At 52.5% G+C, this 25,832-nt stretch overlaps 13 protein-coding genes across 16 annotated transcripts; 6 read left to right on the top strand and 7 right to left on the bottom strand.

Annotated features, from left to right (window-relative positions):
- Positions 1–444: 444 nt before the first annotated feature.
- Positions 445–1,075, bottom strand: PPTG_06227 (hypothetical protein; the record flags this gene model as incomplete). Its single annotated transcript, XM_008900125.1, has 2 exons — positions 445–870; positions 947–1,075. The coding sequence occupies 2 exons, from the start codon at positions 1,073–1,075 to the stop codon at positions 445–447; spliced, it is 555 nt and encodes a 184-aa protein (XP_008898373.1).
- A 57-nt stretch (positions 1,076–1,132) lies between these two features.
- PPTG_21846 (hypothetical protein) lies at positions 1,133–2,122 on the bottom strand (the record flags this gene model as incomplete). Its single annotated transcript, XM_008900548.1, has 4 exons — positions 1,133–1,280; positions 1,357–1,658; positions 1,694–1,855; positions 1,994–2,122. 4 exons carry the CDS (start codon positions 2,120–2,122, stop codon positions 1,133–1,135), a joined length of 741 nt encoding a protein of 246 aa, XP_008898796.1.
- A 22-nt stretch (positions 2,123–2,144) lies between these two features.
- Positions 2,145–2,536, bottom strand: PPTG_21845 (hypothetical protein; the record flags this gene model as incomplete). Its single annotated transcript, XM_008900547.1, has 2 exons — positions 2,145–2,295; positions 2,358–2,536. The coding sequence occupies 2 exons, from the start codon at positions 2,534–2,536 to the stop codon at positions 2,145–2,147; spliced, it is 330 nt and encodes a 109-aa protein (XP_008898795.1).
- A 614-nt stretch (positions 2,537–3,150) lies between these two features.
- PPTG_06225 (hypothetical protein) lies at positions 3,151–5,934 on the top strand (the record flags this gene model as incomplete). Its single annotated transcript, XM_008900124.1, has 1 exon — positions 3,151–5,934. One exon carries the CDS (start codon positions 3,151–3,153, stop codon positions 5,932–5,934), a length of 2,784 nt encoding a protein of 927 aa, XP_008898372.1.
- Positions 5,935–6,819: 885 nt separating this feature from the next.
- PPTG_06224 (hypothetical protein) lies at positions 6,820–7,803 on the top strand (the record flags this gene model as incomplete). The annotated part of the gene is made up of 1 exon (XM_008900123.1): positions 6,820–7,803. One exon carries the CDS (start codon positions 6,820–6,822, stop codon positions 7,801–7,803), a length of 984 nt encoding a protein of 327 aa, XP_008898371.1.
- A 59-nt stretch (positions 7,804–7,862) lies between these two features.
- Positions 7,863–9,361, bottom strand: PPTG_06223 (hypothetical protein). Its single transcript, XM_008900122.1, has one exon. It carries the CDS (start codon positions 9,298–9,300, stop codon positions 7,924–7,926), a length of 1,377 nt encoding a protein of 458 aa, XP_008898370.1. The 5' UTR covers positions 9,301–9,361; the 3' UTR covers positions 7,863–7,923.
- A 631-nt stretch (positions 9,362–9,992) lies between these two features.
- Positions 9,993–10,576, bottom strand: PPTG_06222 (hypothetical protein). The gene has a single exon (XM_008900121.1). The coding sequence runs from the start codon at positions 10,439–10,441 to the stop codon at positions 10,151–10,153; it is 291 nt and encodes a 96-aa protein (XP_008898369.1). The 5' UTR covers positions 10,442–10,576; the 3' UTR covers positions 9,993–10,150.
- Positions 10,577–10,870: 294 nt separating this feature from the next.
- PPTG_06221 (hypothetical protein) lies at positions 10,871–11,964 on the bottom strand (the record flags this gene model as incomplete). The annotated part of the gene is made up of 3 exons (XM_008900120.1): positions 10,871–11,508; positions 11,581–11,706; positions 11,781–11,964. The coding sequence occupies 3 exons, from the start codon at positions 11,962–11,964 to the stop codon at positions 10,871–10,873; spliced, it is 948 nt and encodes a 315-aa protein (XP_008898368.1).
- Positions 11,965–12,696: 732 nt separating this feature from the next.
- Positions 12,697–13,249, top strand: PPTG_21844 (hypothetical protein). Its single transcript, XM_008900546.1, has one exon. The coding sequence runs from the start codon at positions 12,838–12,840 to the stop codon at positions 13,219–13,221; it is 384 nt and encodes a 127-aa protein (XP_008898794.1). The 5' UTR covers positions 12,697–12,837; the 3' UTR covers positions 13,222–13,249.
- Positions 13,250–13,580: 331 nt separating this feature from the next.
- On the top strand, positions 13,581–20,386 carry PPTG_06220 (hypothetical protein). Its single transcript, XM_008900119.1, has one exon. The coding sequence runs from the start codon at positions 13,911–13,913 to the stop codon at positions 20,175–20,177; it is 6,267 nt and encodes a 2,088-aa protein (XP_008898367.1). The 5' UTR covers positions 13,581–13,910; the 3' UTR covers positions 20,178–20,386.
- Positions 20,170–20,866, bottom strand: PPTG_21843 (hypothetical protein). Its single transcript, XM_008900545.1, has one exon. It carries the CDS (start codon positions 20,656–20,658, stop codon positions 20,470–20,472), a length of 189 nt encoding a protein of 62 aa, XP_008898793.1. The 5' UTR covers positions 20,659–20,866; the 3' UTR covers positions 20,170–20,469.
- Positions 20,327–23,362, top strand: PPTG_06219 (hypothetical protein). Of its 4 annotated transcripts, XM_008900116.1 has the most exons (5): positions 20,327–21,808; positions 21,867–22,332; positions 22,394–22,659; positions 22,757–23,154; positions 23,220–23,315. In XM_008900116.1, the coding sequence occupies exons 1-4, from the start codon at positions 21,020–21,022 to the stop codon at positions 22,793–22,795; spliced, it is 1,560 nt and encodes a 519-aa protein (XP_008898364.1). In that variant the 5' UTR covers positions 20,327–21,019; the 3' UTR covers positions 22,796–23,154; positions 23,220–23,315. The 4 variants fall into 4 exon arrangements, with proteins under 4 accessions (XP_008898364.1, XP_008898363.1, XP_008898365.1 ...); XM_008900115.1 differs by having other exon boundaries at positions 22,757–23,315; XM_008900117.1 differs by having other exon boundaries at positions 22,394–23,154.
- A 255-nt stretch (positions 23,363–23,617) lies between these two features.
- PPTG_06218 (hypothetical protein) lies at positions 23,618–25,507 on the top strand. Its single transcript, XM_008900114.1, has 2 exons — positions 23,618–23,953; positions 24,050–25,507. Exons 1-2 carry the CDS (start codon positions 23,900–23,902, stop codon positions 25,112–25,114), a joined length of 1,119 nt encoding a protein of 372 aa, XP_008898362.1. The 5' UTR covers positions 23,618–23,899; the 3' UTR covers positions 25,115–25,507.
- Positions 25,508–25,832: the final 325 nt, after the last annotated feature.

The raw sequence follows: 25,832 nt of genomic DNA, 5'->3' as shown, positions 1-25,832 counted from the left end.
AAGTTACTTCTGACGCAGTGGTTCTTTTGATTGTGCCTGCAGGTACCGTTGGCGTAGATAGAGTCACCAATGCTGTAGCTGGAGGCCGTTCTTTTGTACCTAGATATACCGAAGACGTGTCAGGAATAGCCGTTCGCTGATTCGATGAAGATGGTTGCCGTTTGGACGAACCTTGCGCTTTTTGCGTGGGCACAACGTCTTCAATTGCTTGGATGACTGTATTTGCAACCGAAGACACCGACTCGGTAACTTGAGGTACTTTATTGGTGCCTCAACACCTGGACGAGTACCAGCTTCGATCAGAGTAGCGCTAGGAGCTGCTTGACCATACTCTGTGGGTTGCTGCGTCGGTGGCACGACACCGACTTGGGTATCAGGATCAGCATCACTCCCTGGATCTCTTGTTTCAGCTATATGATCCGGCGAAAACTCCAACAACGCCAGCTACGATAACGGGTCGACCCAGTGGCCTTCACGTCCGACAAAATGCGCAACACCATCTTTAACAATCTCCTCAAACTTCTCCAGCGCATTCATCATCTCACCAAAGACAAAGGTTTCGTTCCTGCTCATTATATCAGCACTACTTCGTCCGCGCTCAAGTGCGTGCTTGTATTTGGTTGAACCATTGAGGACTTCGTGACGCCTGCCAGTCATTGCTGACTCGCGCATCTGGAACGTCGTGCAGGCAAAGGTTTCGTCTGGAACGTCTTCTTCAAATGGTGCCTGGTTTAACTTGGACGACAATTTCCAACGGGGCTCGATATAGTGGATCGGTACAGCAGACTTGTCATTCATGAGGCGCCAGTACATGACATGGCGGCATGGCAGCAACGTCGTTTTCATGAACACACACGAGCATCTGTATCTCTAAATTGATAATAACCGTACGAACAAGTTAGAAAATGATGTGGTGCCGTACGGTAGGAAACAATGTCTAACGTACCGCAGTGTTTACATGAAAGGCGCTGCTGCTTTCATCGGTGCCACGAAGAAGGTACAACTGAGAATTAATCTGTTCCTGCTCATAATGCGTCTTTCGATCCACAGCCACTCGGTACTGCTGCTCAACCATCCTGTACGCGTGCGGCTAACTTCTCGAGCGAGCTTCTTTAGTTGTTCGTCAGCTCCATCATAACGCATCTGACCAACTTCGGTGATTTTTTTTCGCATAATCCATCTCCGCCACAGTCTGTAAGAACATGAGCGTATTTACACATTCATCGAGCGCCATCTCCGGCTTCAGAACCTCTTTTAGGTGGCCCCATGAAGACTCCAACCTGTCATTTGAAATCGACGTTCATGCATTTGTCAGAATACTAGATATATTTACCAAACTTTTGCAAGCCAACATACCTGTTATTCGCGTGGTTTCCTAAATGCGGTACATCAGAGCGTGCGTAAAACGCCCATCTTTCCTTCATCGAATCCCAATTGCGCATGAAGTACTTGAGAAAAGGGTGGCCAGGTTTAGGAATAGCGTCACTGTCCTTGAGATGTACGTCATCAAGTAGGAAGTACAAGTACTTCAAGTACTTGGTATACTCCACTGCAGTTGGCGCCAGTCGTATCATGTCAATAGTATCTTCAACTTCAACTTTATCAAAACTAGTCGGCCCACCGTATTCACTCTTCGCCATCTCCGTCCGGATATACTTCTTCAAATGAAAGTGGCACAGAATGACCTTCACACCTTCGAACTCCTTTCAAGTAGCTCCAACTCCCCGAGATCTTTGTCAATGACGATAACTTTGATCTTCTCCCATGACGGGTTGTTAAACTTGAACGACCTGATTGCATCCGAAAGGCATTCATTGCTTTCATTTTCCATCAGGCTGTGATGAACGTATTGACCCTAACACCAGCCGATAAACTTCATGTAAGTACACACACTCAAGTTGTACTTCGCGTACAACGTGTGCCTGCAGGCACTTGTCGTCACACAATGTAACCCGAAAGCACAAACATTGTAGCAACAGGTACCATAACGTACATGTCCATACACATCGTTCACCATGAACGAGAAGAGTTTGTAGCGCGACTCGTTCGTGTTGTGTGTGGCGTCGACCAGCAGAACCTCAGGAAATACCTTGAACCAACGCCGCATTTGCCGCGTCTGCATTGTGATGGTCTTGGCCGTCTTGTTATCTATCATCCACAAACACAGTGGCCCGATTGCCTCGGGTCTCACAAAGCTCCTGCAAGACGGTTTCCAACCGCTCCTCCGTCGTGGCACATCCTTTCCGCTTTTCCTTTAACTTCGTGACCATGTTGTGCATCCCGTAGCGTAACATGCTTCCCTGCAAGCATAACGAGTGAGTAAAATATAACCTCGTATATCATCAACAGCTACTTACCGGGGTTTTTTTGGTAGATACTGCATGATCAGTTTTGGCTTAGATCCAGCTGCCTGAAGCTCATCCACGAAGGCAAGAACGTCTGGATCCTCCACACGGCGGTTCGATGCATGGTTATTGTATGTTGACTTGGAGACGTTGTGGTTGTGAGCTACGTCAAAGCCAGTAACCCGCACCATGAATTTGTCGACGCCCTCCTTGTCGTTCCCCGTAACGGCTGCCTTAATGTTCGCTATACACCCCGTTGATCTGTCGAAAAAGGTCTTGCGAATCCCTTTGCCTCGACTCTTTCGCGTCCACCCATGCTTACACACAAGCTTAACCCAGAAATTCTTATGCCGCTAACAACCATAATAAGCAAGTGAGGTTACTAATACAGCTTCCATACGCCTAGACTAATACACGTACCGATCCAGCAGTCCCTCGCTGGATATTTGGTTGTGGCGTCCGGCGTGCGATTTTGAAATGAGCGGCTCTGGGGCGTTTTGGGATGGGTGAAAAGGAGGAGAAGGGGTGTCATTTTTCAGAAATCTGGATTTCAGATTTTTCAGAGAGCCGCGGTATTTTATTCTCGTAAATTACCGTTTCAGTACAGTAGGAGCTCGTTTAACTCCGATTCTACTCGGTGACGCTAACCAGTTCCTTTTTTTTCGAATGCCATAGACAGAATCTAGAACACCAAAAAAGTAGATCTAGTAAGTTACTGAATGGCATGAGTGATGGTCCTTCGGCCGATGTATCCGCTCACATTTAATTCTCAATTCGTCTCGTAGCACTGACGGCGCTGCCAATTATGTGTGATCAAGACCGAGTTATACGATATCGCGGGTGTTTGGCACTTCGATTCGCTGCTAACTCCTCTGTGAAGAAAAACATTCAATCAATACTTGGGGTGGAGCCTCAGTTTCCCATGCTTCCTGAAGACGAGTGGCACATGACGCTAGTCACCAAGGACGAACTACGTGAGTTAAGTACTGATGCGATTCAAGAAGCGATGGAGCCTCTATCGACGCGCTGTTTCGCGATTGGATTAGGTGGAGGTAGTGAAGCGACGAGAGACTTGGGGCCGGCTGGAGTATACTTCGTGGTGTTCGTTTGGCCGAAAGCACAAGCGTTTAGGACGAAGCACGGACTTCCAATGAAAGATTTCCACGTGTCCGTATCAATTGCCAACCGCCATGACATTGACAAGACAAGCGACGCACTACTGGACAATTCATGCCTAGAATCGCTGGGTAAGTCAGCACTGGAAGCACTGAGTCGACAAGTCATGCTGGAGCACAAACCCGAACGTGCGCTGGAGATTGCCACGCTGTTGTGTACGAAATTTGGTGAAGAAACAGCACGTGGCTGGGTACGACTTGCCGATGCATCATTGCTTACAGATCGACCAAAGCTTGCCATGCTCAGCTACGGACACCTAGTCGAACGTATGACCCGAACACCTCAAGACGACAGTGAAGGACGTGGCTCAGCACTATGTAGACATTGCTGCACGCAACTCTCGAAATGTGCAGAGTTGACAGAATGGGGTCCAGTATTTGCCAAAGAAGAAATTGAGCAAGTACCATCGAACTTGCGCAGCTTCCTCTGTAGACCGTGGAGTATTTCAACGTGGACGGCAATACGAGACAGTACTCAGAACACCTCGATGGCTCTCTCGTATCCTTCACGGGAACGACTTACGACGCCGTACAGTCCACTAGGAAATCTGATGGAGCAGTACACGCTTCCACGATTCTTCCGGTGGATTGTGCCATTCCAACTGGCTGCGATGTCCACACCTCGAAATCGAGATGACATTCGCTGTCTTTGCTATTCATTGCACATCCGACATGTTGTTACATTGACGGAGGAAGAGCCTCTGCCAACAGCTTGGTTTGATGGTGTTCCGAATATCAAGAACACATTCCTACCGGTGCCCAACTACAAAGCACCCAGCATACCGCAAATTGATCTGTTCATGCGGCTGTGTTGCAACTCCTCAGCTCCGGTGCTCGTGCACTGTGGTGGAGGCAAAGGACGTGCTGGAACCATGGTGGCTTGCTATCTCGTAGCTTTTGGGTTCAAACCGCCTCCAGTGGAGCTGAACGACGGTAATGTATCAAATGGAGTGTGGTTCCAGCCTGCAATGACGGCGACGGAAGCTATCCAAGCCCTTCGAACGATGAGACCTGGAAGTATAGAAACCAAAGAGCAGGAAGAGGCTGTCAGCAATTATTGTTCTCTTCTCTGGAAACGACGAGGACTATTCCCACCCGAGCCAGCACAACCAACGCCCAGTCGACCCGAGATCACTGGCAAACCAGTTGAGACGACTGATCTTCTCGTGCTTTGTGGGATTCCAGGCTCCGGTAAAAGCTCATTCCGTCGAGCACTAGTTAAGCGCATCGTGGCTTCGCGTGCAGCGCCAATTACCGTTCGTTCGAACAATTCTTTGTATCAGCCTTGGACAGAAATCCACAGCGACGAGATTGGTCGCAAAGGTTGTGAAAGGAGTATTGGACAGGGAAGTAATCGACGAGTTATCCTAGACAGATGCAACGGTGTTGTTGCTGACCGCAAAAAGTTTCTCGATCTAGCTGCTACGTGGAGTCATCACGCCACCGCAGCTGTCTTCGATATACCGACGAAGCTCTGTGAAGCGCGAGCAATGCAGCGCGCTGACCACCCTACGCTTCCACCTGGTCGTCGCGTAGACTTCGCGATTCACCAGCACTCCAGTACATTCGAGTTTCCTGAGCTATATGAAGGTTTCCAGACGATAGTCCGTATCACATCCGTCGAGGCTTCTCTGGAGTTGGTGGATCTGTTGTCTCCTCCACTGCCACTGCTCAAGTTCCCACGAACGCCACACCTCATTGACCTAGGAGCTGCAACAAGCGACGATCTGGTCAACGACTTTAACAGCCTCTCACTTCCAGTAGATAGAGACACAACCATCGTCATCACTGAGAAAATGGACGGCGCGAACATGGGCATCTCGTTATCTCCTGACAGAGCTCTAGTTGTGCAGAACCGCTCTCGCGTCATCAACTCCAAGTCTCATCGGCAGTTCCGGGATCTCGACAAGTTCTTGAATTCTCACCGAGCTGTGCTGTATGAGATCTTGCATCGTGACGCGGTATTCCCCGGACGGTTTGTTCTCTACGGCGAGTGGCTGGCAGCGACCCACTCGATCCCGTACTCAAAGCTGGGAAGCCACTTCTACGCGTTTGATCTCTACGACCGCGAGACTGGACAGTTTTGGGATCGAGCATCACTGCAAGAGCAGCTGGCAATCAGCGCTGCAACCTGCCAAGACGATGGCGCTATCCAACTCGTGCCTAAACTCTGGGAAGGGCACGTACTACCTCCACCCATCGAGCTGGTCGCCTTGGCGCAGCAACGACGCTCTCAGTTCTACGACGGCCCCATCGAAGGCATCTACATAAAGTGGGAGCGTCTCGGTCACGTCAAGGAGCGCTGCAAGGTCGTCCGCAGCGACTTCTTGGCCGGAGACGCTCACTGGAGCCAAAGACCCGAGGGGATCCGCTTCAATACCGTTTCGACTTTCAACAACTTAACCGGTATATAGTCGGTACTGACGTACTTGCCTTCAGAATGTATGTAGATCAAAATTTTATCCAATCAGACGCTAGATCGTTTTCACCCATCATCCGACCAGTATACCGATATCGTTACCCAGTTTCCGATCCGCATAATCGCAAGCACCAAGCCGAGGTCAAGAGCCAAGCAGTACGATGCTCTCTCGCGTGCTCCGAGCTCGCAGCACGCTGTTGCGCGTGTCTTCTAGGACTCTGGCCGTGTCCACCATCCCCTCACGCAGCGTCGCCGCGCGTCACCAGCTGCTTGTAGCCTCCTGTGCGCGTTGGAACTCGTCGACGTCGACCCCAGTGGTTGAGGCTAAGAAGGAAGCCGAACCTGCTGCTGCAGTATCAGATACCGCTGAATCCGATCCCGTTGACAATGTGAAGATCGACCTGGGCACCATCGGAGCCGAGGACGCCAAGGTGCTGACCATCGCCGACGTATTGAACGCGCGCGAGCAGGAACTGGCCACCAACGAGGCGCTGTTCGACTTTGAAGAGTGGGAGAGCATCGCCGGCACGGTGAGAACGAATGATACTAATAGAAATTATGTCAGACTGGAGACTGATGAGGTGGCTGGTTGTAGGAGACGGTGCACGACGCAGTGTTGACGATGGTGGAGCGCAATATTGGCTCACTCATTGTGACGGAGGATCAAGAGGGGATTGTGGGCATTGTGACGGAGAGAGACATCCTCAAGAAGATCTCGCCACGTACGGTGATGACCGAAGAGAAGTTCGTGCACGATGTCATGTCCTCGCACATCATGTGCATCCACCCCAGCACTACAGTCATTGAGTAAGTGGCTAGAATAGTGCTACTTGGTAGTGTATAGCTCACGACTGGTTGTACTTGTAGTGCTCTGGCGACGATGACCAAGGAGAATATCCGACATTTAGCAGTGGTGAATGGCGACATGACGAGCGCTGTGAAGCGAGGATCGGTGCAGGAAGAGGACATGCGCTGCGTGCTGTCCATCACGGATATTGTCCGTGCGTACGCGGAGTTTGAAGCCTCAAGGAATGCGACGCCGGCTCAAGACGGCGCGGCGGACGCATCTGCAGACACTGAGGCGAAGTCTAAGACTGAGACGGACGAACCCAAGGAGACAAAGTCTACTGAAGACACTGAGACCAAGACTGAGACGCCGGAAGCAGCGGCAGACGCGACCCCGTCGACTCCAGTTGTTACGGCTGCGACGCTGTTGAAGAAGAAGCACAAGCGCATTAAGCTGATCCTCAACACTCGACCGGAAGACAATGTGACTGTGGCAGACGCGGTGGAGGAGATGGCCAAACGCAACTTTGGAGCCGTCCTGGTCGTGGACAAGGAGCAGCGTGTGCTCGGCATCTTCACTGAGCGTGACTACATTCGCAAAGTGCTTTTTGAAGTCAAGGACCCGACCAAGGTGCTCGTGACGGACGTGATGACGTCTGTGGACTCTGTGCTTCAAATTGAGGACCCACTGGAAAAGTGCTGGGACTTGGCTGCCACTTCGAACTGCCGTCATTTCCCTGTGATCGGTGTCATGCGTCAAGATCGCGAGAAGGAGCTTGCTGGTATCCTGTCTATCAAGGATATCGTCCGTGAGATTTCCAAGGACCATCACGCCACACCTGGTTTCCGTCTGATGGAGTTCTTGAAGTCCAAGATGGAGCCAAAGCGTGCAGAGCCCAAACCGGAGGCGAAGGTCGAGTCTACTGCTGAGTCGTCGGCGGAAACTAAGGCTGCTGCTCCTACAGACACGACTGCGGTCAAAGAACCGAAAGAAGAGACTCCAATGAAGGCATCTAGCTCTGAAACGGAGTCCAAGACTGTGGAGGAGCCTCAGACGTCCACGTCTGTGAAACTGTAAGCGCACAGATCTGAAAACTTCCTTAGAAATCTAGTTTCTAGAAAAAATAGAACTAGCAGTATTGGACAAGGTACAGATTATCTTGCATTTTTAAATAACATTGCTGCTAAAACTAAACTTCTAATCTGTTGTTCCAGGCAGAGGTTCAAATGCAGCCTTCTTAGTTCCAGCACGAGGCACCGACATCTTACTCTCCGCCTCGACTGCCACGTTTGAATATGATGTCCAGTTACAGTAGAGATCCTCGTTCCAGTCGCGGTCAGTGGGGTCTTCAACTTGCACAGTTTGTCGACGTACACCCAGCGACGCCAGAAGACGCTGCGTCGCACGAAGTGCTGCACGAGGCTCACCATTAGGCAGAATATGCACACTGGCAGCATAGTGACCCTCTGTGAGCATCCAAATGTGCAGATCGTGGACGTCGTATACACACGCGAGCGCTCGAATGCGCTTCTCCACAACACGCAAGTCAAGCGCAGGCGGAGCTCCCTCCATCAATATGTGCACACTACGTGTGAGCACTCCGATTGTCGTGCCGAGCACTAAGAACGAGAACAATAGAGTCGTAATGGGGTCTGCCATTTGCCACGACGGGTTGTACCAGATGAGTCCGCCAGCCAGACATACTCCCAGACTCTGTAGGAAGTCGCCAAGTGCATGGATGTACGCAGCGCGGACGTTGATGTTCTCAAATACCGACGACTTGGGCGCCAAACCTTCCGAAACTCCATTCGTTGGCTCCTCCACGCCGTCAATTAACGCCATCGCTGACATTGGAGTACGCACGACATCTTGCATACTGGGACTCTGCTCGACTGCAGATTTCTCCTTCTCGCAGTGTCCGTGACCGTGTCCGTGACTGTGGCCGTGTCCGTGACTATGGCTGTGTCCGTGACTATGGCCGTGCCCGTGACTGTGTCCATGGCCCAGAATCTTCATAAGAACCAGGTTAATACCCAGTCCAAAGACTGCCACTACAAACATGGCCTTGCCGTCCACTGTTTGCTCAGCGTCAGGTCGTCCTTGGTCGATCAATCTCCTCACGGCTGTGAACATGAGACCAATGGCTAGTACCCAGATCAACAGCACACTCAGCAATGCACCGATCACCTCCGCTCGATGGTAGCCATAAGGCATCGTAGCGGACGCTGGGAATTGCCCCAAGTACATGGCGAAGAGGGACACGAGGAAGCCCGCCACGTCCGACAGCAAATGTGCCGCGTCCGTCATGATGGCCAGACTGTCGGCGTAGTAGCCGCCTGCGAACTGCACGCACATGAAGATGAAGGAGCAGAGGCAAGCCAATTGCAGCTTTTTCATGGCGGAGTGAGCGTTGCTCTGCTCTTCGTGATGTTCCTCCTTCTCGAGCGCCACGAGATGGTCGTGCGTCGCCGGACCCTGCACCTCCTCCATGTCCACAGACGCGTCCACAGTGATACTCAGCGCTGGTAGCGGCGTACGCTGCGGCTTCTCGTTCTCGGACGGTGCTCCACCCATGGTTGCGAAGATTGAGTGACGTGTAAGCAGAAGCGGGAATGGAGCTCCTCGAGCGGAGCTGACATGGCAGTGGGAGAGCGATCGTCAATCGTCGAGACAGCTCTGTTTTTAGTCTCCTCGCCGTCGGACAGGTAGAGGCTATTAAATTTATTATAGCAGGTGTTTTTGACAGTTCACAACGAATCGAACGTGAGCAGATTCGAGCGGATATATTCGATTACGTTCCGCTTCGACTTTACGTGCAAAGCTTGGCGCATGGGACAGTCTGGATTGCGAAGCGGCTGGGCAAAATGGCCCACATGCGAATAGCACACCTGCCTTCCAGGAGCGTTGCTATTGTGTTGCTGTGCGTTGCGGTCGTTGAAGACGCGAGTTGTTGTGTCGGATATTCTTGGCGGTGACGATATCAAGGACGTGCGATTGTGGTCATTGGCCAAGCAGCGCGCTTCGTATTATAATAGTGCCTGCTTAGTCGACCTCTGAAGGAATTGCTTTTCGAACAGGTCCACATGTTCGCTGCAGACTTCAAACGAAGTCCATGTTGTCTTGTGTCACACGTCACATGCAAATGATCGCAATAAATTAGCTTCGACGGCTACAGTTGCAGGTGTTTGAGCGGTGCCGTTGTCGCCCAAAGGAACAAATATCCAGTCGGCACTAGCGGTAGAGTATCACGTCGCTTAAAGAGTACATGTAGGTGATCCCATGGATGTAGTTCATGTTGGCAATTAAAATAATATTCAAAGGCATAAATACAATCAAGTTGTTTCCCTGGAGCTCCTCAACTCGATCCTGCTATTCGCTGCTGGTTCCAGATCATCACTCGTAGCAATAATTGTATCGTGGCGACTTAGACAAACGAGAAGAAGAGAGCCTCGGATGGTCGACTCCACTTGGCGAACAGGATCAGCGCATTAGGCACTCGCAACTGGCAATACTGCATCGCGAAGCGGAAGCACGGATTTGCAGTCAGTGCCTTCGCCAACAAGCACAGTAGCGAGTACAGTAGCATCTTGCGTAGGTAGTCAAGCGACGGATAGCGGTGGCGGGCCATCGGCGTCTCAGATGAGTTGGTACGCGCCGAAGACACCAATGCTGTGGAAGTTTTGCTGGGTCGGATACTGATCGTGGAGATCTGCATCTTTCTCGTTTATCGGGCCAGACTTACGTGCGCCGTTGGCTTCAATATCTGTTGTGCCAGGCCTGACCTTGCGCACATGCGGATAAGCACCGAAGGCACCATTCTCAAAACACGCGCGCTGAGCTTCTTTGTCGCGCGACACATAGTGAAAGCAAGTCAAGGTCGACCGCTTCAAGTGGTCAAGTATCGCTTCGAATAAATCCTTCGTTGACGAAACATCGATCAGTTCTAGAGGTCGCACGCGCGTCACGCCTCCGCTACCTCTCCACGCAGACCACTGGCCTACATCGCTCCTAAAGGTGAGGCATGCTACACTACTAGCGTAACACTAGCAGTTCATCGACGAAAGTAAAGTGTTTTTCAACTAAAAGCGTTAAAATAGTTGCAATCGTCAAATTCTGGAATAGTGACCCTGCAATATGGACACACTCAGCAGCAGGAATTGTTCTGTGTGGTTTCTGCTTTGTCATGCAGGCTGAAGGCCTTGCCACTGGGCTTGGAAGCGCCTGCCTCGATGTTTTTGGAACGAGTGTAGATGCGAAGTACTAGCGCCTCCAACGCTTGCGAGATCGTCTTTACACCCAGATTCGGTTCGTACTCGAGCTTTGGTGGCTGCTGCTGCTTCATGAACTCGGGCAAAGGTAGACCATCAAGTGACAAGCCCTGAATCGTCAGAGCTCGGCCTGGTACTGCCTTCTCAGACTGCTCAAACAGCTCAGCGGTGTTGTTTCGAGCTGAAGTCCGTGCGAACATGAGGCTGTTGGCAATCCGGAAGGGAACTGTCTCCTCGGGCTTCGCGTCGTGCAGCCATCCCAGCCCCAACTTGGGAGTCTTGAAGACTGTTTCGCTCAAAACTCTTTTAACATCTTGGTCTTTCACGAACTTGGTTTTGGCTCCCGACGTTTCGTTGAGCTTATCGACTTTATTTTCCACGAGCATGACGGCGGCGAGTAGTGATGGATCCGAGTTATCCTTGAGTGCGGTGAGCCATTGACAACCGCTTATTCCACCAGGGAAAATATCGTTGAAGGTGTTCTTGTCGCTCACATCGTAAACGATCAGTGCACCTGCAACACACCATACGGTTAGCCTTCGTTTTGAGAGTATTGTTGCCGTTTCTGAAGATCTTAGTATCATACCATTCGCTCGTCGATAATGCGAGCTTGAGATGGCCTGGAATCGCTCCTGGCCCGCGGTATCCCACACTTGAGCACGAATGAATTGGTTTGGCTCGCCAAACTTCCAATCCGGACGCTGTACTTTCACTTTTACCATAACGATAACCTAAGTTAGCAACCTCGCGACTATAGTTCTTTATTCCTTGCACATGCCGCATTACCAGTGACGAACTCAGGTTGGAGCGTTGGAGCGCTGCGCTCGTCGAACTGTTCTCCGCGGGCCGCAACGGACAGCAAGTTGGTTTTCCCAACAGCCTGTGTGCCGATAATGATCACTTTGTAGAGGAACTCGCTCTTCGTAGGGGACGCACTACTCTTGGACGGTGACACCGGCGGGGACTGCATTGTCGTTAGATTTATCTCTTCCTTCGACGAAAGCTGGATGCGATTAAAGGCCCCGCGCAAGCGGTCTTCTTGAGTACGAAGTTAGTCTTTGCCCCAATGCTCACCCATCCTGAATAACTGCGACAGAAATAGCCGTGGTCAACCGACCGAACCGCTGCTTGCCAGGACCTTATCGTACGCTGCATCACTGCTGGATCATGTGTACATTACATTAGGTGTAGCAAACGAATGGTGATTGTTCGTGCCACTATTGCCAGCATCATAAATGCTCACATCAGCGTTGAATAAGTTTTGTTGTCCCGACGTTCGAAGTTATTGACGACACCGACAGCACTGGTCGCACTACCTGAGTAGCACGCGATTTTGACTTGTGCAGTTGTGGGACGATCCTGCGTTGAACTCCCACAAACCCATATACTGCTGTTGCTTTCGTGTACAATCCTGCCATTGCAGAATATATAATGGGCACCTGGAAGCTCGGAGCATTTGAGGCTCCTTCATTCCTACTTCATTCCTATTTGCATTTGACAAACACAAATCCGTGGATTGATAATCAACTTACTTACTTCGGCCACTTCAACTTGGACGAAAAGGGGGGCGGCTGGACCCCCATTTCTGTCTCCTTATCGTCATTTTTGCGGAACTCCAACGAACCAACGACCACATTGTTAGCGACAGGACCCCCCCCCCCCCCCAGTTCTGTCTCCTTATCGTTATTTTTACGGAACTCTAACGACCTTACGACCACAAACATCGATCTGGTGCAAATTAGGTCCACCCAGCTGAATCGACCCAGCTTTTCACTACGCAACGGCTCCAGGTGCGCTGCAAAGTGACTGCGAAGTTCGCAGTGCGAACGCGTCGAGGCGGCGGATGCTCGTTGTACCGCGCAATTACTGTCCGCTCGTTCGTGCTGCCAAAAGTGCAGAAACGCTGACAAGACTTCAGCTCGGGGACCACCATGAAGGGCGTTGCAGACAACTCGCTGCCCATGGTGACAGCGTCGGACCGTGTGCTCTCGACCTGTGGGATCATGCCATCCATGACTGTTACCTAAATGCCATCGAAACGATGGCGAAGAGATTGTTGACAGTGATTCGTTGTTCAAGCTTCGTACATATCCTCTTTTGCGCTGCTCAATTTGCGCACCTTCGACGAGCATCGCTGTCGATCCACTTCGACGCATCTCGTGGCATCTCGGTGGCCCTTTCAGATATCTCGCCTATCCAGGAGGGCAAAAGTGAAGTGATACGTTGAATTTGTAAAATGCTCAATATGTTCGTGTTTTTTTTTGGTACATGTAGAGTGAAAGGTGGGCATGCAAGCCCGGTTGTCAAGTGCCTTATGCTGCGTGAAGCGGTGGCGACAGGATAACGGTGGCCTCTAATAGAGGCTCTATGCGCTGGAGAACTCCAGTGGTCCCTCACTGTTGTTCTAATCGTTTGGTCGTAAGTCCACAAAATGCAAATTGACCGGAACCACAATATTCACACTAAATAGCCAATAACTGCTCTCGACTAGTGCAACACTTTCTGCTGATTGGTTATGGACTCTTGCTGGTCAAACAAGCCAGCAATTTGGCGTGCGTGGCCAGGTGTTTCTGGTTCAGTGCAGCAGCGCTCCATCGTATAAGACTCACAAGGCCTCCGCCAAAGGCAGAGAGCGAGAGCGCGCGACAGCAGCAAGGGCCAAGGGCCAGGACGGCAAAGCTCGATCCGGCAGCAGCGTTTTAGATCGACTCTTTCACGGCGTCACACACGTGGACGTTTCCATCTCCTGGTTTCCGTCGAAAAGCGCCGTTAAAAACATCAAGTTGCCTTTGAGCAACTGCCTAAAGGGCAACCCCACCTGTCGCTTCCAGGCATTTCCGCATTCACTCTCAATTCCGCATTCGTCGAGGGAAACCAAGCGTGACGGACAAACACTAGTGCGCACTCGAGACGACCATGGGTAGATCGCGCACTATGAGTCGAAGGCGAGCCCAGAGCGGCGCGTCGGCGGACTCCCGCGGCGACGACTCGTGGCAGCCGCCGTCGCTTACGGCCAGCGAGCGCGCGTATATGATCCGTAAGGCCAAGGAGGCGTCCGTGGCGCTTGTGGACCACGCACACACGCTTGACGGACCTGTGCAGTGGCACTACACAGGCAAATTCCGTGGCATTCAAATGTACCGCGGTGAAGGAAGCTACGACCGTGTGGGCACAACCGGCACTGAGTTCCTATGCGGTGTGACCACTATGATGGGAACCATCGAGGAAGTGGCTAGTCATTTCGACCAGCAGACAACGGAGCGTATGCTCGCCAAGAAGGCGGACGACGTGCTGGATTGTGGCGTGCTCTACTCGCTGGTACAGGGTGACCCTAAGAATCCGTACTACCGGGTGTCAGCCAAGTATCAACTGTATGAAGGTCCCTCAGCCTTCTCTCGAGAGCGAGACTACTGTTACTTGGAGTGTCAGAACACGTTCCGACACGCGTCGGGACGTAGAGGTTGGGTGCTTAGTATGCACTCGATCAAGCTGCCTAGCTGTCCGGACGTGGACGGCGTCGTGAGAGGCAGTATGTACCAGTCTGGATACGTGTTCGTCGAGGCTGAGAAGGAAGGATATATGGACGTGATGCATAGTCTGCAGATCAACTTTAAGAGCACCAGTCGATTGCCGCATTTCCTGCTCAACTCAGCACTAAAGCGACGCATCTTGTCCGTCGTGACAATTAGTCGAGAGATCCAGACGTCGAGAATGGGACGCCAGACGTTACTGAGGAAGAAGGACCTCATGCCCAAGCGAGCGAGAGCTCTGTGTACGCTCTGTTCACGCAAATTCTCGTTGTTTGTACGTAAGACGCGATGCCGCGTGTGTGGTGAAGTGGTGTGTCAGCCGTGTGCGCCGCAGGTCATGATCTCCACCAAGCGCGGACCGATCAAGACGCGAGTGTGCACCAGGTGCTACCACTTGTCTCCTAGTGATGAATATGAACCAGTTGGAGCGTTGCCCAGTTCTCATAACGGAGGCGACCCACGACGAATGCAGAACGAGACTCGGTACTCAGATATCTTGCAAGACCATCAAGAACATCCGGATTTGTACCATGAGGAAGACGAGGATAGCATGGAAGAGGATGGCGACGAAGACGGACTTGAGGAGCAGTCGGACTACAGTGTATTTGCCCAGTCTCGGTTCACAGAGGCGAGTCGCGACTCGATGGCTGCAAGTCAATTTAGTGCATCCAGAAGTCAGTTTGAAAGCCACTTTGAAAACTCCAGTCAGTTTGACGCCACTAGTGAACTTGACGACAGCCAGTACTACGATGGTGGGTCCAGCGAGAACAGCTTCGTTAGTGGTGTCAGTGGTACCAGTACATCGTACTGGCAAGGTGGAAACAGTGCTGTTAGCAGTATGGCAGGTTGGAACCAGGCCAGTAGTGTCAAACCCGCTGATGGCTACATTTACGATCCCCAGGCCTCTACGTCGAGCAGCAATTTCTATGGAGCAAGTAATTATGGAAGCGACTATGGAGCGAGTAAGTACTCGGCAGAAGAGGAGCCTCGTAAGCGACCGGATAGATACAAGGCAGCACCAATCCCGGAGGACGAGCCGTCGAGTCACCGTGGCTACAACATCAGTCCCAACACGAGCTTCAACGTCTATAAATCGACTCAGGAATCAAATTACAACTCAACACAAGTGTCGGACTTCAAGGCTACGCAGGACTTCAAGTCGACGCAGGATTTTAAGCCCACAAAGGACTCCAAGAAGTCGAAAGATTTCAAGTCGACGGGTTCTAGTCAGGGCAGTCAAAAGTCGAACACGAGTACCGCAAGCAAGACTGTGTCGATCCAGAGTCTGGCCAAGGCTCGCTCTGCACGCTACGGAATCAAGAGTCAGTTCCCTCCTCCACCTCCGCCGCCGCCGCCACTATCCCCGCCACCCGAGGAGGAGGACGAAGAAGACAGCCCTCTGCATCTCGGAGCGTTGAAGACGGACAAACCGAGCTCAAAGGACCGGAAGCCCAAGGGCATTGCTGCACGGAAGATATTCACCCCGCCGCCTCCCCAGGAAGGACGACGCGAAGCGAACTCGTCAAGATCATCGTCAAACCGCGTCCCCAAGGTGCCTCGGAACATGGCGTTCAACGCTGCTGTGGCCAACAGAGATTCGCGGATCTCCCAGACAAGCTCTAAAGATTCAAGATTCGGTAGTACCCGATCTTCTGCGATTCTGGAGCAAGTGCGTCGCAATCGCGGCCGGACTTTCCAACTCACTCCTGAAAGCGACCGAACTTCGGCGGTGCTTAAGTCGCTGGAAGAGGAGCACCTGAACAGGATGCGCGAAATCGAGCGGATGCAAGCACTAGCCAAGGAGAAGGCAGCACGACGATCCATGTCATCCAACGGAAGTCGCAACTCTATGCGAAGTGCTCAAAGTTCGCAGAGTGGTGTGAATGACCGAGCGAGTGCTGCTAGAAAGGAACCGGAGCAGTTCCGCCGCAGCTCTCGTCGATCTCGTGCGTCGCCGAGCTCCCCGATAGGCCCACCACCTGGTTCTCCACCCGGAACTCCGCCTAGTATGCGTGGCCGTCGTTTGCCGAATCCCAACTCTTCGTTCAACAGCCAGGGGAACCGATCGTTTCGTGGAGATCGCTCGCGTCGTACAGATGCCAATAGCGACTTTGGAGGAAGTCGCTTCCTCTCGAACCGGTCCAACGGCGCGTTTGCATCGGCTCAAAGTGAAGACCTTATGTTCAACTCGCAGCGATCCGGCAAGCGACTGGATTCGTCCCTGACTTCTAGTAATGGCAGCAAGTTTGGCGGCAAGCGGTTTGATGCGTCCCAAGCCTCGGGAGTTCATATGTCCAACCACCCTGAGGACCTGGCATTTGATGCGTCTCAGCTATCGGTGGATAAGTCCAAGTTCTCGAGCAGTATTGCTATCTTGGAGAACCCTGGTGAGTCACCAGAGCACGTTGCTATGATGGAAAGACCCAGTCAACAGCGCAGTTCGAACGATTCGCTGTTGAATGAGGATCTACTAGACCAGTCTTCAGCGGGTATGAGCGACCACATCAATTCGATGAGAGCTCGAGCTGCGTATAAGCTGCCAGACGAAGAAGATCGTCCGTCCGATGAGCTGCGGAAGCGACAGGAAGAGCACCGCAAGCGCATGGAGGAGTTGTCCAAACTAGCAGCTAACCACGTCGTTGTTGAAGACAACGTTCGGGACAGCACGTCTACTCTTGGTGGGCTGCACGACAGCTCCATCAGCCTGACGCACTACTCCGCGAACCATTTTGGAGACAGTACTATCAGCTCTGCCAGCTCCGCTAGCTCTGTCGATATCGATGACGAAGAATTTGACTTCGAAACTCGACCTCTTGGACGCACCAAGCGTAGCGGCACGATCCCCTTCGCGTTGGAGGAGCTGGAGCAGGTTCCGGATGTGGAAAGTGAAGACGAACAGAGTGAAGGACCGGATGACTCGGACACCTCGTTCCGCTTGAGCGAAGAGCATGCAATGCCATCGTACCGCTCGAGCGAAGAGTCTGCCGGTGTAGAGTTTGAGCACGAGACTGAAGCTTCCCCCGCGTACCGCCCCAGTGACGATCTGGAACAGAAGCGTGGATTTGTGACCGCTCCATTCCGCTCAAGCGTCGAATCTATCAAGCACGAGTACGAACAGAAGAGTGGGCTGGTTACCCCGCCGCGCCAGAGCGAGGAATCAGTAGAGCACGAACATGAGCTGGCGAATTCAGCGTACCGTCCGAGTGAGGAATCGGTGGAGCATGAGTACGAACAGAAGGGCGGATTTACCACCCCACCACGTCGCTCAAGCGAACACAAAACTGGCTTTGTTACACCACCTCGTGAGGAGTCTGTGGAGGAAGTACACAACAGCGGATTTACTACTCCACCTCGTCGTTCTAGCGACGATCATCAGGGTGGTTTTGCTACTCCTCCGCGTCATTCAAGTTCAATTGATAACTCTGTGCAGCATGAAGACGAGGGTGGGCTTGCTGACTCGGCATACCGTCTGAGCAATGAGTCTGTGGAATACGATCACGAACTCAAGAGTGAGTTAGCTACTCCTACCCGGCGCTCGAATGAAGGTCTCAAGAGTGGATTGGTTACCCCACCACGACGATCAAGTGCGGATTCTCTGGAGCGCGACAGTGAGTTTGCTAACTCAGCGTACCGCCCGAGTGACGAATCGGTGGAGCACGAGCAGAATCATACCAGTGGTCTTATGACTCCTCCTCGCCGATCAAGCGAGGACCACAACAGTGGACTCACGACCCCGTCACGCCGTCAGAGTGTAGAATCGGTGGAGCAGGAGCAGGAGCGTAACAGCGGATTCACCACTCCTCCCCTCCGCTCAAGTGAGGACCACAAGACTGGGTTTATCACGCCGCCACGTCGCCAAAGTGAGGAATCGGTGGAACACCACGAGAATGAATTTGCTAGTTCTGCGTACCGTTCAAGCGAGGAATCAATGGAGCACGAGCAGGAGCATAGCAGTGGTCTTGCCACTCCTCCACGTCGCGCAAGCGAGGACCACAAGACTGGATTCGTTACCCCGCCACGCCACAGCATGGAATCTATGGAGCATGAGTACGAAAATGAACTTTCTAACTCAGCTTACCGCTCGAGCGAGGAATCGGCCGAGCACGAGCACGAGCATAACAGTGGACTCGCCACACCTCCTCGCCACTCAATCGAGGATCACAAGGCTGGATTCATCACCCCACCACGCCGCCAGAGTGAGGAGTCAGTGGAGCATGAGGCGCTTGCCAACTCGGCTTACCGCTCGAGTGAGGAATCGGTGGAACACGAGCAGGAGCGTAACAGTGGATTCGCCACTCCTCCCCGTCGCTCAAGTGAGGATCGCCAGAATGGGCTCACCACTCCACCACGCCGTCAGAGCGAGGAATCCATGGACCACGAGCACGAGAGTGAGCTTGAAGATGCTGGTCATCGCTCAAGTGAGGAGCATGAACCTACCAAGCCCTTGTACCGGCCAAGTGAAGAGTCCGTGGAGGAAAAAAGCGAACGTGAATCTGTCTCGAGCTCCGAATCTGAACCAGAAGATTCTGACGCAGTGTACCGCACCAGCGAAGAGCAGGTTGCCCCCGAAAAGAGTGCACCCAAGTTCCAGCCGTTCAGCTCACAGCTTGTTCCAGGCGAAGGAAGCTCAGCAGTCGACGAGTTCCACGCTGATAGTTCAAGAGTTATCTCTAACAGCAAGCTCGCTCAGGTGGATGAACTTGATGAAGACACTCGCTCTCCCCGTGACACGTCGGACTTCCATCAGAGCATTCCCGAAGACCACTCAAAAACGCCGATCTCCACCAGCAGTACAGAGCCTTCGGAGCACGTTTCCTCTCCCCGTGAATCGAACGTGTCGGCCATAGACGAAGAGTTGATGAACCGTCCCACCAACGAGCTTTTCGAACTGATTCGCGCGAATCGACCAGTGTACAGCACGGATGGACCTCGTTCCTCGGACATGATGCACGATCTGGAAGCGAGCCACTTGCGTCGTATGGAGGAGCTAAACCGTATCGCTGTTGACCACTTGGGCAATCGCATCTCCAACTTGGACGAAGACATGCTCGGCAGTGCGTATCAACCTGGTCGGTCCATGCACCCGGGATTCCGTGATGAAGGCGAAGAGATGCAGTGGCGTTCGTCCAGCGTCATGCAAGAAGTACAGTCCAAGCATCAGGTTGACATGGAGAGACTGCGCCGTAGGATCCGTCAACTGGAGGAGGAATGCCGCGAGTCGATCGCATCTGTGTTGACTCCAGCAGAAATGGACTTGTCCGAGTTCGACAGCGACGACGACGACGAGCAAGCCCACAAGTTTAATGGCCACCGCAGCTTCAACGCCAGCAGGAGCTTCAACCCGCAGTCGTCCTTCATGTGTGCGAGCGATCTGAGTGCATCGACGATCTCGGAACACAATTCGGACGACGAGACCGAGTCCCAACCTTTGCCTGCCCGTATATTATTCGAGCAGATCGCACAGTTGACGCAGTTGCAGCGGGAAATGGCCGAAGCCGAGGACGACGACGATGAAGAGGAGTATCGCGAACGTATTAAAGAGCAGTACCGCGTGCTACAATCGATCAAGTCCAACAGCGCTCGCCAGGAGCGCGAGTCTCTCAGTCGAGAATCGCTCAACCGAGAGTCTTTGGAAGAAGAGAACTGGATCTAAAGCCGGTCAGTAGTTTATATGCCGAGTAGAATGGCGTTGCACATGCATTTATCTGTCGTTGTAGTGCTACATGTACTGAACACGTCGCTGATACCAAGTTTGCGTCTTACCCAACCTCACATCACATGCAGTGGCTGTTAGGTTATTCCCTCAAGCCATCCGGAGTCCTGACAGCAGAACCTACAGGTCAGAACTCGGTCATGTTTGGCATCGTACGTTGTGTAGCATTATGAAGGAGCTCAGCAAGATGAAGCTTGACGTTGTAGGTTTCTGGAGGGCGTTCATAGTCTCCTTAGTCACCAAGGAACAACGTGGGCAGCGATGTCCCCATCGAGTTGATGGTCTCCATTACCATCTGGCAACTCAGGTTCGTGCTTCTGTAGACCCCCTGCTTCGCCAGAAAGGTTGGTCCACCTGGCCCCGGTCTCTGGTCGCAAGTAAACTCCCACGACAGTCGCGCTCGCGGCATCGACGCCGTCATTCGCGCTTCGAAGCCACCTCGTGCACACGAACTTGCTCACGAAGACTCAACTCGCATTTTTCGTGCCTGTTCGAGGAAGAGCCAACGCGGCCGGGCTCTCGTGTATCGCGCACCTGTCTGATCGGGTGTCTGTGTCACAGCCTCGATCTGTTTCCGAGTCACTTCCGGACTTCCGTGTCTGCTTGTGCCATTCCAGCCCCAGGATATCGTCCGTCGGTCTGCCAGGCTCAAGCTTTTCAAGGTCTCTTCATTACTTTCCGGACGCAACCCCAGTGCACTATCGCCGGAAACCTACGCCACCTCTTCGTTTCCTGAGATTTGCTTCATACACGTCGAAACTTCAGTCACAACCGGAGCGGCGATGGGGGAGATCATCGTCTCGGAGCGAGAGCGGCTCGACCTGATTCAGCAGGGCGACCACGTCTTCCTGGAGGCTCAGGAGCGGCTCTACGATGCCAAGAAGCAGCGAGCGGTCCCCGAGTCCAAGGACAGAGTCGTCTCGACGCTCGACACCTTCACCGTTTATGGCTCGCTGGATGAAGTCACGGAATTGTATTTGAACACTGACAAGAAGATGGTGCTGGACTTCTCCGAGTCACGAGAGCTTGCAGTGCTCAAACCCGACACCATGCAACGTCCGCTTGACCGTACGAGTCTAAGATGGGCGCTGAGTCACTCGCCCAGTCGCCTCATAGCCAAGGACCAGGACTTTTGCTATCTCGAGATCATGAAGCCGTACGGCACGGCAGACGGACGTCGAGGCTGGGCCAAAGTATCGCACTCGATCAAGCACAAGGCGTGTCCAGAGTTTAGGAACTCACAAGGTGTCGATGTGAACCGAGCGGAGCTGTTGTATTGTGGACTGTTCTTTGAAGAGACGGACGCATTAGGAGTGCTGAATGCCACCGTGTACTATAACACCAAAGGGGACACGACTCCGTCCGTGTTGATGCCGATGGTGCAGAAGGCACGCAGTAAGCGGACTATTGAGCTGGTGAATCATTACCTCAAGATGTCGAATATGATTCTTAAGTCCAGGAAGATCTCGCTTACTAGAGCTCTACAGCTGCAAGGAGAGAAACGCTGCGCCGCCTGTGCCAACTACTTGTCCATGTGGAAACCCAAGGACAAATGCGTCATGTGCGGATCGGTACGTTGTATACATTTGTACAGGTTTATAACCTGTGGTCTCACTAGTGTCGATGCAGTACTTGTGCGATAAATGCACCGACATTGTGACTCGGAACTACCGAGTCGATGATGCTAAAGGACAAGTTGCGTGTTTCTCGTGCTCACACCGACGCGGCAAGAAAATTATGCTGGAGACGGAGACCGGATACAACGATCTAGACTCCAGCGGCAATAGCGGCTCCGCTGTCAAGGTCTTCACGAAGACACACAGCATCTTGGAATCGGATCAACAAGGTGGACTGCGAGATGGCAGCATTTCATCCTTAAACAGCGAGGAGCAACCAAGGTGGTTTGACGACGAAGGGAAGCCGTCACTGGAGCTTGCTCAGGACCAACAGCAACAACAACCGAAGCCTCAGCGCCAAGAGCCTCCACAACAGAAGCCTCAGCGGCTAGAACCACCACAACAGCACCGACCACAGCAGATGCCTCAACAGCGGAAACTGTCCAAGCAAACGTCGACTCCGGCTCGCAGTTCAGAGTGTACGTTATCGACGGAGCTGCTATCACCTCTGACTGTCTCACATACTCTGTTTGTCTGCAGTCATTCCTCACCAGACGTTCTTCCTGCCGACGGACCAAGAAGAACAGCAGCGACGACGTTGTAATACGCGCGTGTCAACTCGGCGTCCAGCGAAGGCACTGGACGAGGACTTCATTGCACGGCGTCGAAGTCGAACAACGGGCAACTCGAGACTGTCAAGCAGAGCGAAGCCAACGGGTTGTGCGCCCGGGACGGTGCCCAGTAAACCGAAGGAGTCTCCGATCACGTTCGATACGCCAGTAGAGGAGCCGATGGACTTCGCCCCGGTGGGTAACCAAGTGGGCCTCAATCTCGAGGAATTGAATTACCGGATGCGACGCTATACGACTAACGCTATTCCGGTTCAACCGATGGATTGGACAGACCAAGGAGTTCGAACTTCCACGCGCTGCCACACCGTAGATGGAACACGCAAGCACGAGCGCTACCAGCAGCCAAACAGGTTGTCAGCACGACCATCTGCGCCAGCATTTACACCGGCCATGATGGACTTTACGAAGACACCTTCGATCAGGTACTCGAAACAAAACCCATGTGATCTATCGTATTTGGCCAGCTTCAAGTAGACGACAATAAGCAAGACAAAAATCAAGACAACAATGGAACAATGAAAAGGAGAGATGAAGAATACCAAGAAAGGAACACCAAGATAAGCAGTGCAACAGGATGCTGCAAAGGCAAACGTAAACATGATATTGAGCTAAAGTGATGGTCTTGCTGTGCAAGTTGCAGGCCAACGACACGATGTTTGGACCAGAAAGGTGGCTGCATTTGAACTGAGCGCTTCTCAGCTGATGTATCCTTTGACCAGATCTGGTTCTGTTAGTTCAAGCACAGATTGCGGCGCTTCTGGGCAAGGTTAAGCGTAAGGAGACACCTTCATGTTAGTGAGACATCCGTGCAAGAGGTGACGTTCTTCTCCATCCTTTGAGCTGCGCTGACTCAACCTTCGATGCATCCGCAACGCTGTCCCATCCACGCAAAGTGCACACATGCCAAGTTGGCATGTCCACCGTGGCGCATTACTTGCTCCTTACTGGTTTGTTAGCATAGAGTTTACAGAGCTGCGATGGAATTTTTCGAGGGTTTTAAGCGAGCGTGGCGTCGTGTTGATGCTCATCAAAAGGTCGGAAGACGAGCTTGTGTCTGCGCACGAATCTCTCGTCGACGAGTCTTCCTTTTCGTCCAGTTGGAGCGATTCAAAGGGGCACTCGCTGAGTTCAGTGGCGATTTGCAGTCTTTCGTGCACATCTGAGGTTGATCCCAAAAAGCGACTTTGGATCAAGGTCGGCAAGTGTGGCCGTACGTTCCATGCTCCATACCCCATTGCTTACAAAACTCGCAGCTCTGCACGCATCCCAACCGGATAGTGCCTTGGCGACATTGCCAAGGAACCGGCATTTGAGAAAACACCGAACTCGGCGCTGATCTGTGGTCGAGGTCACTCGAGATTCGGCAGTAAAGCTCATCCCGCTGTTCCTTACTCGACGTCTGCGACTAAAAAGCATGTCCAGCAACAGCTGCAACCCCAAGTCGGGGAACTGCGCGTTCTGCGGCGAAGTATGTCGCTCTGCATCCGTTTGTGCCTCCAGAAACACCCATAAGTATCGTCGTGTACTAATTTATTCGTTACCGCTTGTTAATTTATTCGTACAGAGTCTCAGTAACACGTCTACGCCGATCCCGATTGCGTATGGTGCACCAGCGGAGGAAGGTCGTGGAACCTTTACGAAGCTCAAGCCCTTGCGATGGCGTTTCCTAACCAACAAAGCTCCTCGCACGAAGTACATGTGCTCGTCTTGCGCTGAGAAGCGCCAGGTGCCGCAGAAATCCGAACAACCCGTGAGTTTGGATTCATCTTGGGATGGTATTCCGAAGCCTTCGGGCCAGGCGTTACGACTCGAGCATCTGGAGCCGCATGAGGCGGTGCGTCAGCAGCGAAAGAGTCAACGACATGCTCAAGAGAAGCGAGAGAAGCTTCATGAACGTCATACTGAGCGTCGTGAAAACCGGAAAAGCACACGTGAACCCGTGTCGAGCAATGGGAGAAGACGACGATCGTCACAAGCCTCTGAAGACCCTGCCAGAAGAAGCAGTGGTGTGTTGCAACCGTTTGCAAACCACCGCGTGTCCAGAGAGTCTATCATTCGCAATCGTCCAGCGAGTACGGTAGAAATCAGGACCCGCACTTCTGTAACGAAGCAACGTGCTTCAGTCGAGACCCCGACTCGACCGAGAAAGTCTAGTTCGGGACAATCCGAACTTCGCGGATCCGAAAAGAAGGGTCAGCGATTGAGCTCCACAGCAGATATCCTCGGTATGTCCCGGTCGCTTGAGTTGCCACCCAACTACTTCGACATGAGCTCTTCGTCGCCTACATTTTCTGCTCCGGAACATGATCCTGTCGATTGGAGACAGATCGAGACGCAATTACCCGCAGCAGAACCCCGTAAGAAGAACGAAACGGAAGAAGAACGTCAGCGACGAAGAAGCGCCTCCTACGCACACATGTTGCTGCGCATGCGTCGGCATTATGATACCGTGCAGGTGAATGGAACCCACGGTCACCCCGCTACAGCCCCACCGCGACGGATTCGAGCAGAGCGACGTGCCAAGTCCGTTGCTGTTCAAAGCGTCCAGGAGGACGAGCCGGCAAAGGTCGATCCAGACAACTTTGCCATTGATCTCGACTACCTGCGGGCGTACAAGGACGCACGGTAGATCTAGCAACGGAATAAAGACAATATCTATTGAAGAGGTCATTTCTAGCCTTCCGGTTATCAACGCGACGGTCGAGGAGACGAAAGTGATGACTGAAAGTTGCCTCAAGTGACCTCGAGAGACCGTCCGGCCATCAGCTTGGACTGCATCGAGCTCTGCTCTATTGTGGCGTCACGAGCGTGCAGTCGGTCCTGCAGCAGTAAGAAACACGACCAAGTGTAGACCTGCGCAGGTAGCAGCGCTCGTCATTTTGACCTTCCTTGCATCCGGCTGGTGGTGGCAGAAATAGTGGGGCTATTTTTCCTTGTTTCTTTTATGGACTATTTTTTTCTCCTCATATTGGATTCAGTATGCATAAATCCATAAAGAAATAAAAAAAAGTTTTATCACGGTAGTACCACAATTGCTTCTCAAATAATTCATTATAGCAGGGTTTCTACCCAAAGTAGGAGTCTCTAACCTCATTGGACTTGTCACCGCAGACGCCTAACTGATCATCGCTCGTGATGGCAGTTGTACCATGCACAGGTCATGTGAGCCAGCATAATGCACAGATGCCATGGCAGTCGAAAGTCCGATCTCCACCAGCTCACAGCCGACATCTTGGTGTTCTTAGACACACCACCACACGACCATCGATGTTGACGGTCAACTTCACCAGCCAGCAGCAGCAGAGCCGACAAGCGATCCCTGCTGGAGAACAAGATCCGATCGAATT

This window comes from Phytophthora parasitica, assembly GCF_000247585.1.
Source record: "Phytophthora parasitica INRA-310 unplaced genomic scaffold supercont2.9, whole genome shotgun sequence".
Classification (NCBI taxonomy): domain Eukaryota; phylum Oomycota; class Peronosporomycetes; order Peronosporales; family Peronosporaceae; genus Phytophthora; species Phytophthora nicotianae.
Note: the sequence above shows the minus strand (reverse complement) of the source record. Positions and strands in the feature narration are given on the sequence as shown.

Coding starts and splice junctions, on each gene's coding strand:
- PPTG_21844 (XM_008900546.1), top strand. CDS start 12,838: ATGCTCGTTGTACCGCGCAATTACTGTCCGCTCGTTCGTGCTGCCAAA.
- PPTG_06223 (XM_008900122.1), bottom strand. CDS start 9,300: ATGGGTGGAGCACCGTCCGAGAACGAGAAGCCGCAGCGTACGCCGCTA.
- PPTG_21843 (XM_008900545.1), bottom strand. CDS start 20,658: ATGACGGCGTCGATGCCGCGAGCGCGACTGTCGTGGGAGTTTACTTGC.
- PPTG_06218 (XM_008900114.1), top strand. CDS start 23,900: ATGTCCAGCAACAGCTGCAACCCCAAGTCGGGGAACTGCGCGTTCTGC. Junction 23,954..24,049: donor ACTGCGCGTTCTGCGGCGAA/GTATGTCGCTCT, acceptor TTATTCGTACAG/AGTCTCAGTAACACGTCTAC.
- PPTG_06220 (XM_008900119.1), top strand. CDS start 13,911: ATGGGTAGATCGCGCACTATGAGTCGAAGGCGAGCCCAGAGCGGCGCG.
- PPTG_06222 (XM_008900121.1), bottom strand. CDS start 10,441: ATGCAGATCTCCACGATCAGTATCCGACCCAGCAAAACTTCCACAGCA.
- PPTG_06219 (XM_008900118.1), top strand. CDS start 21,020: ATGGGGGAGATCATCGTCTCGGAGCGAGAGCGGCTCGACCTGATTCAG. Junction 21,809..21,866: donor AATGCGTCATGTGCGGATCG/GTACGTTGTATA, acceptor GTGTCGATGCAG/TACTTGTGCGATAAATGCAC. Junction 22,333..22,393: donor TCCGGCTCGCAGTTCAGAGT/GTACGTTATCGA, acceptor GTTTGTCTGCAG/TCATTCCTCACCAGACGTTC.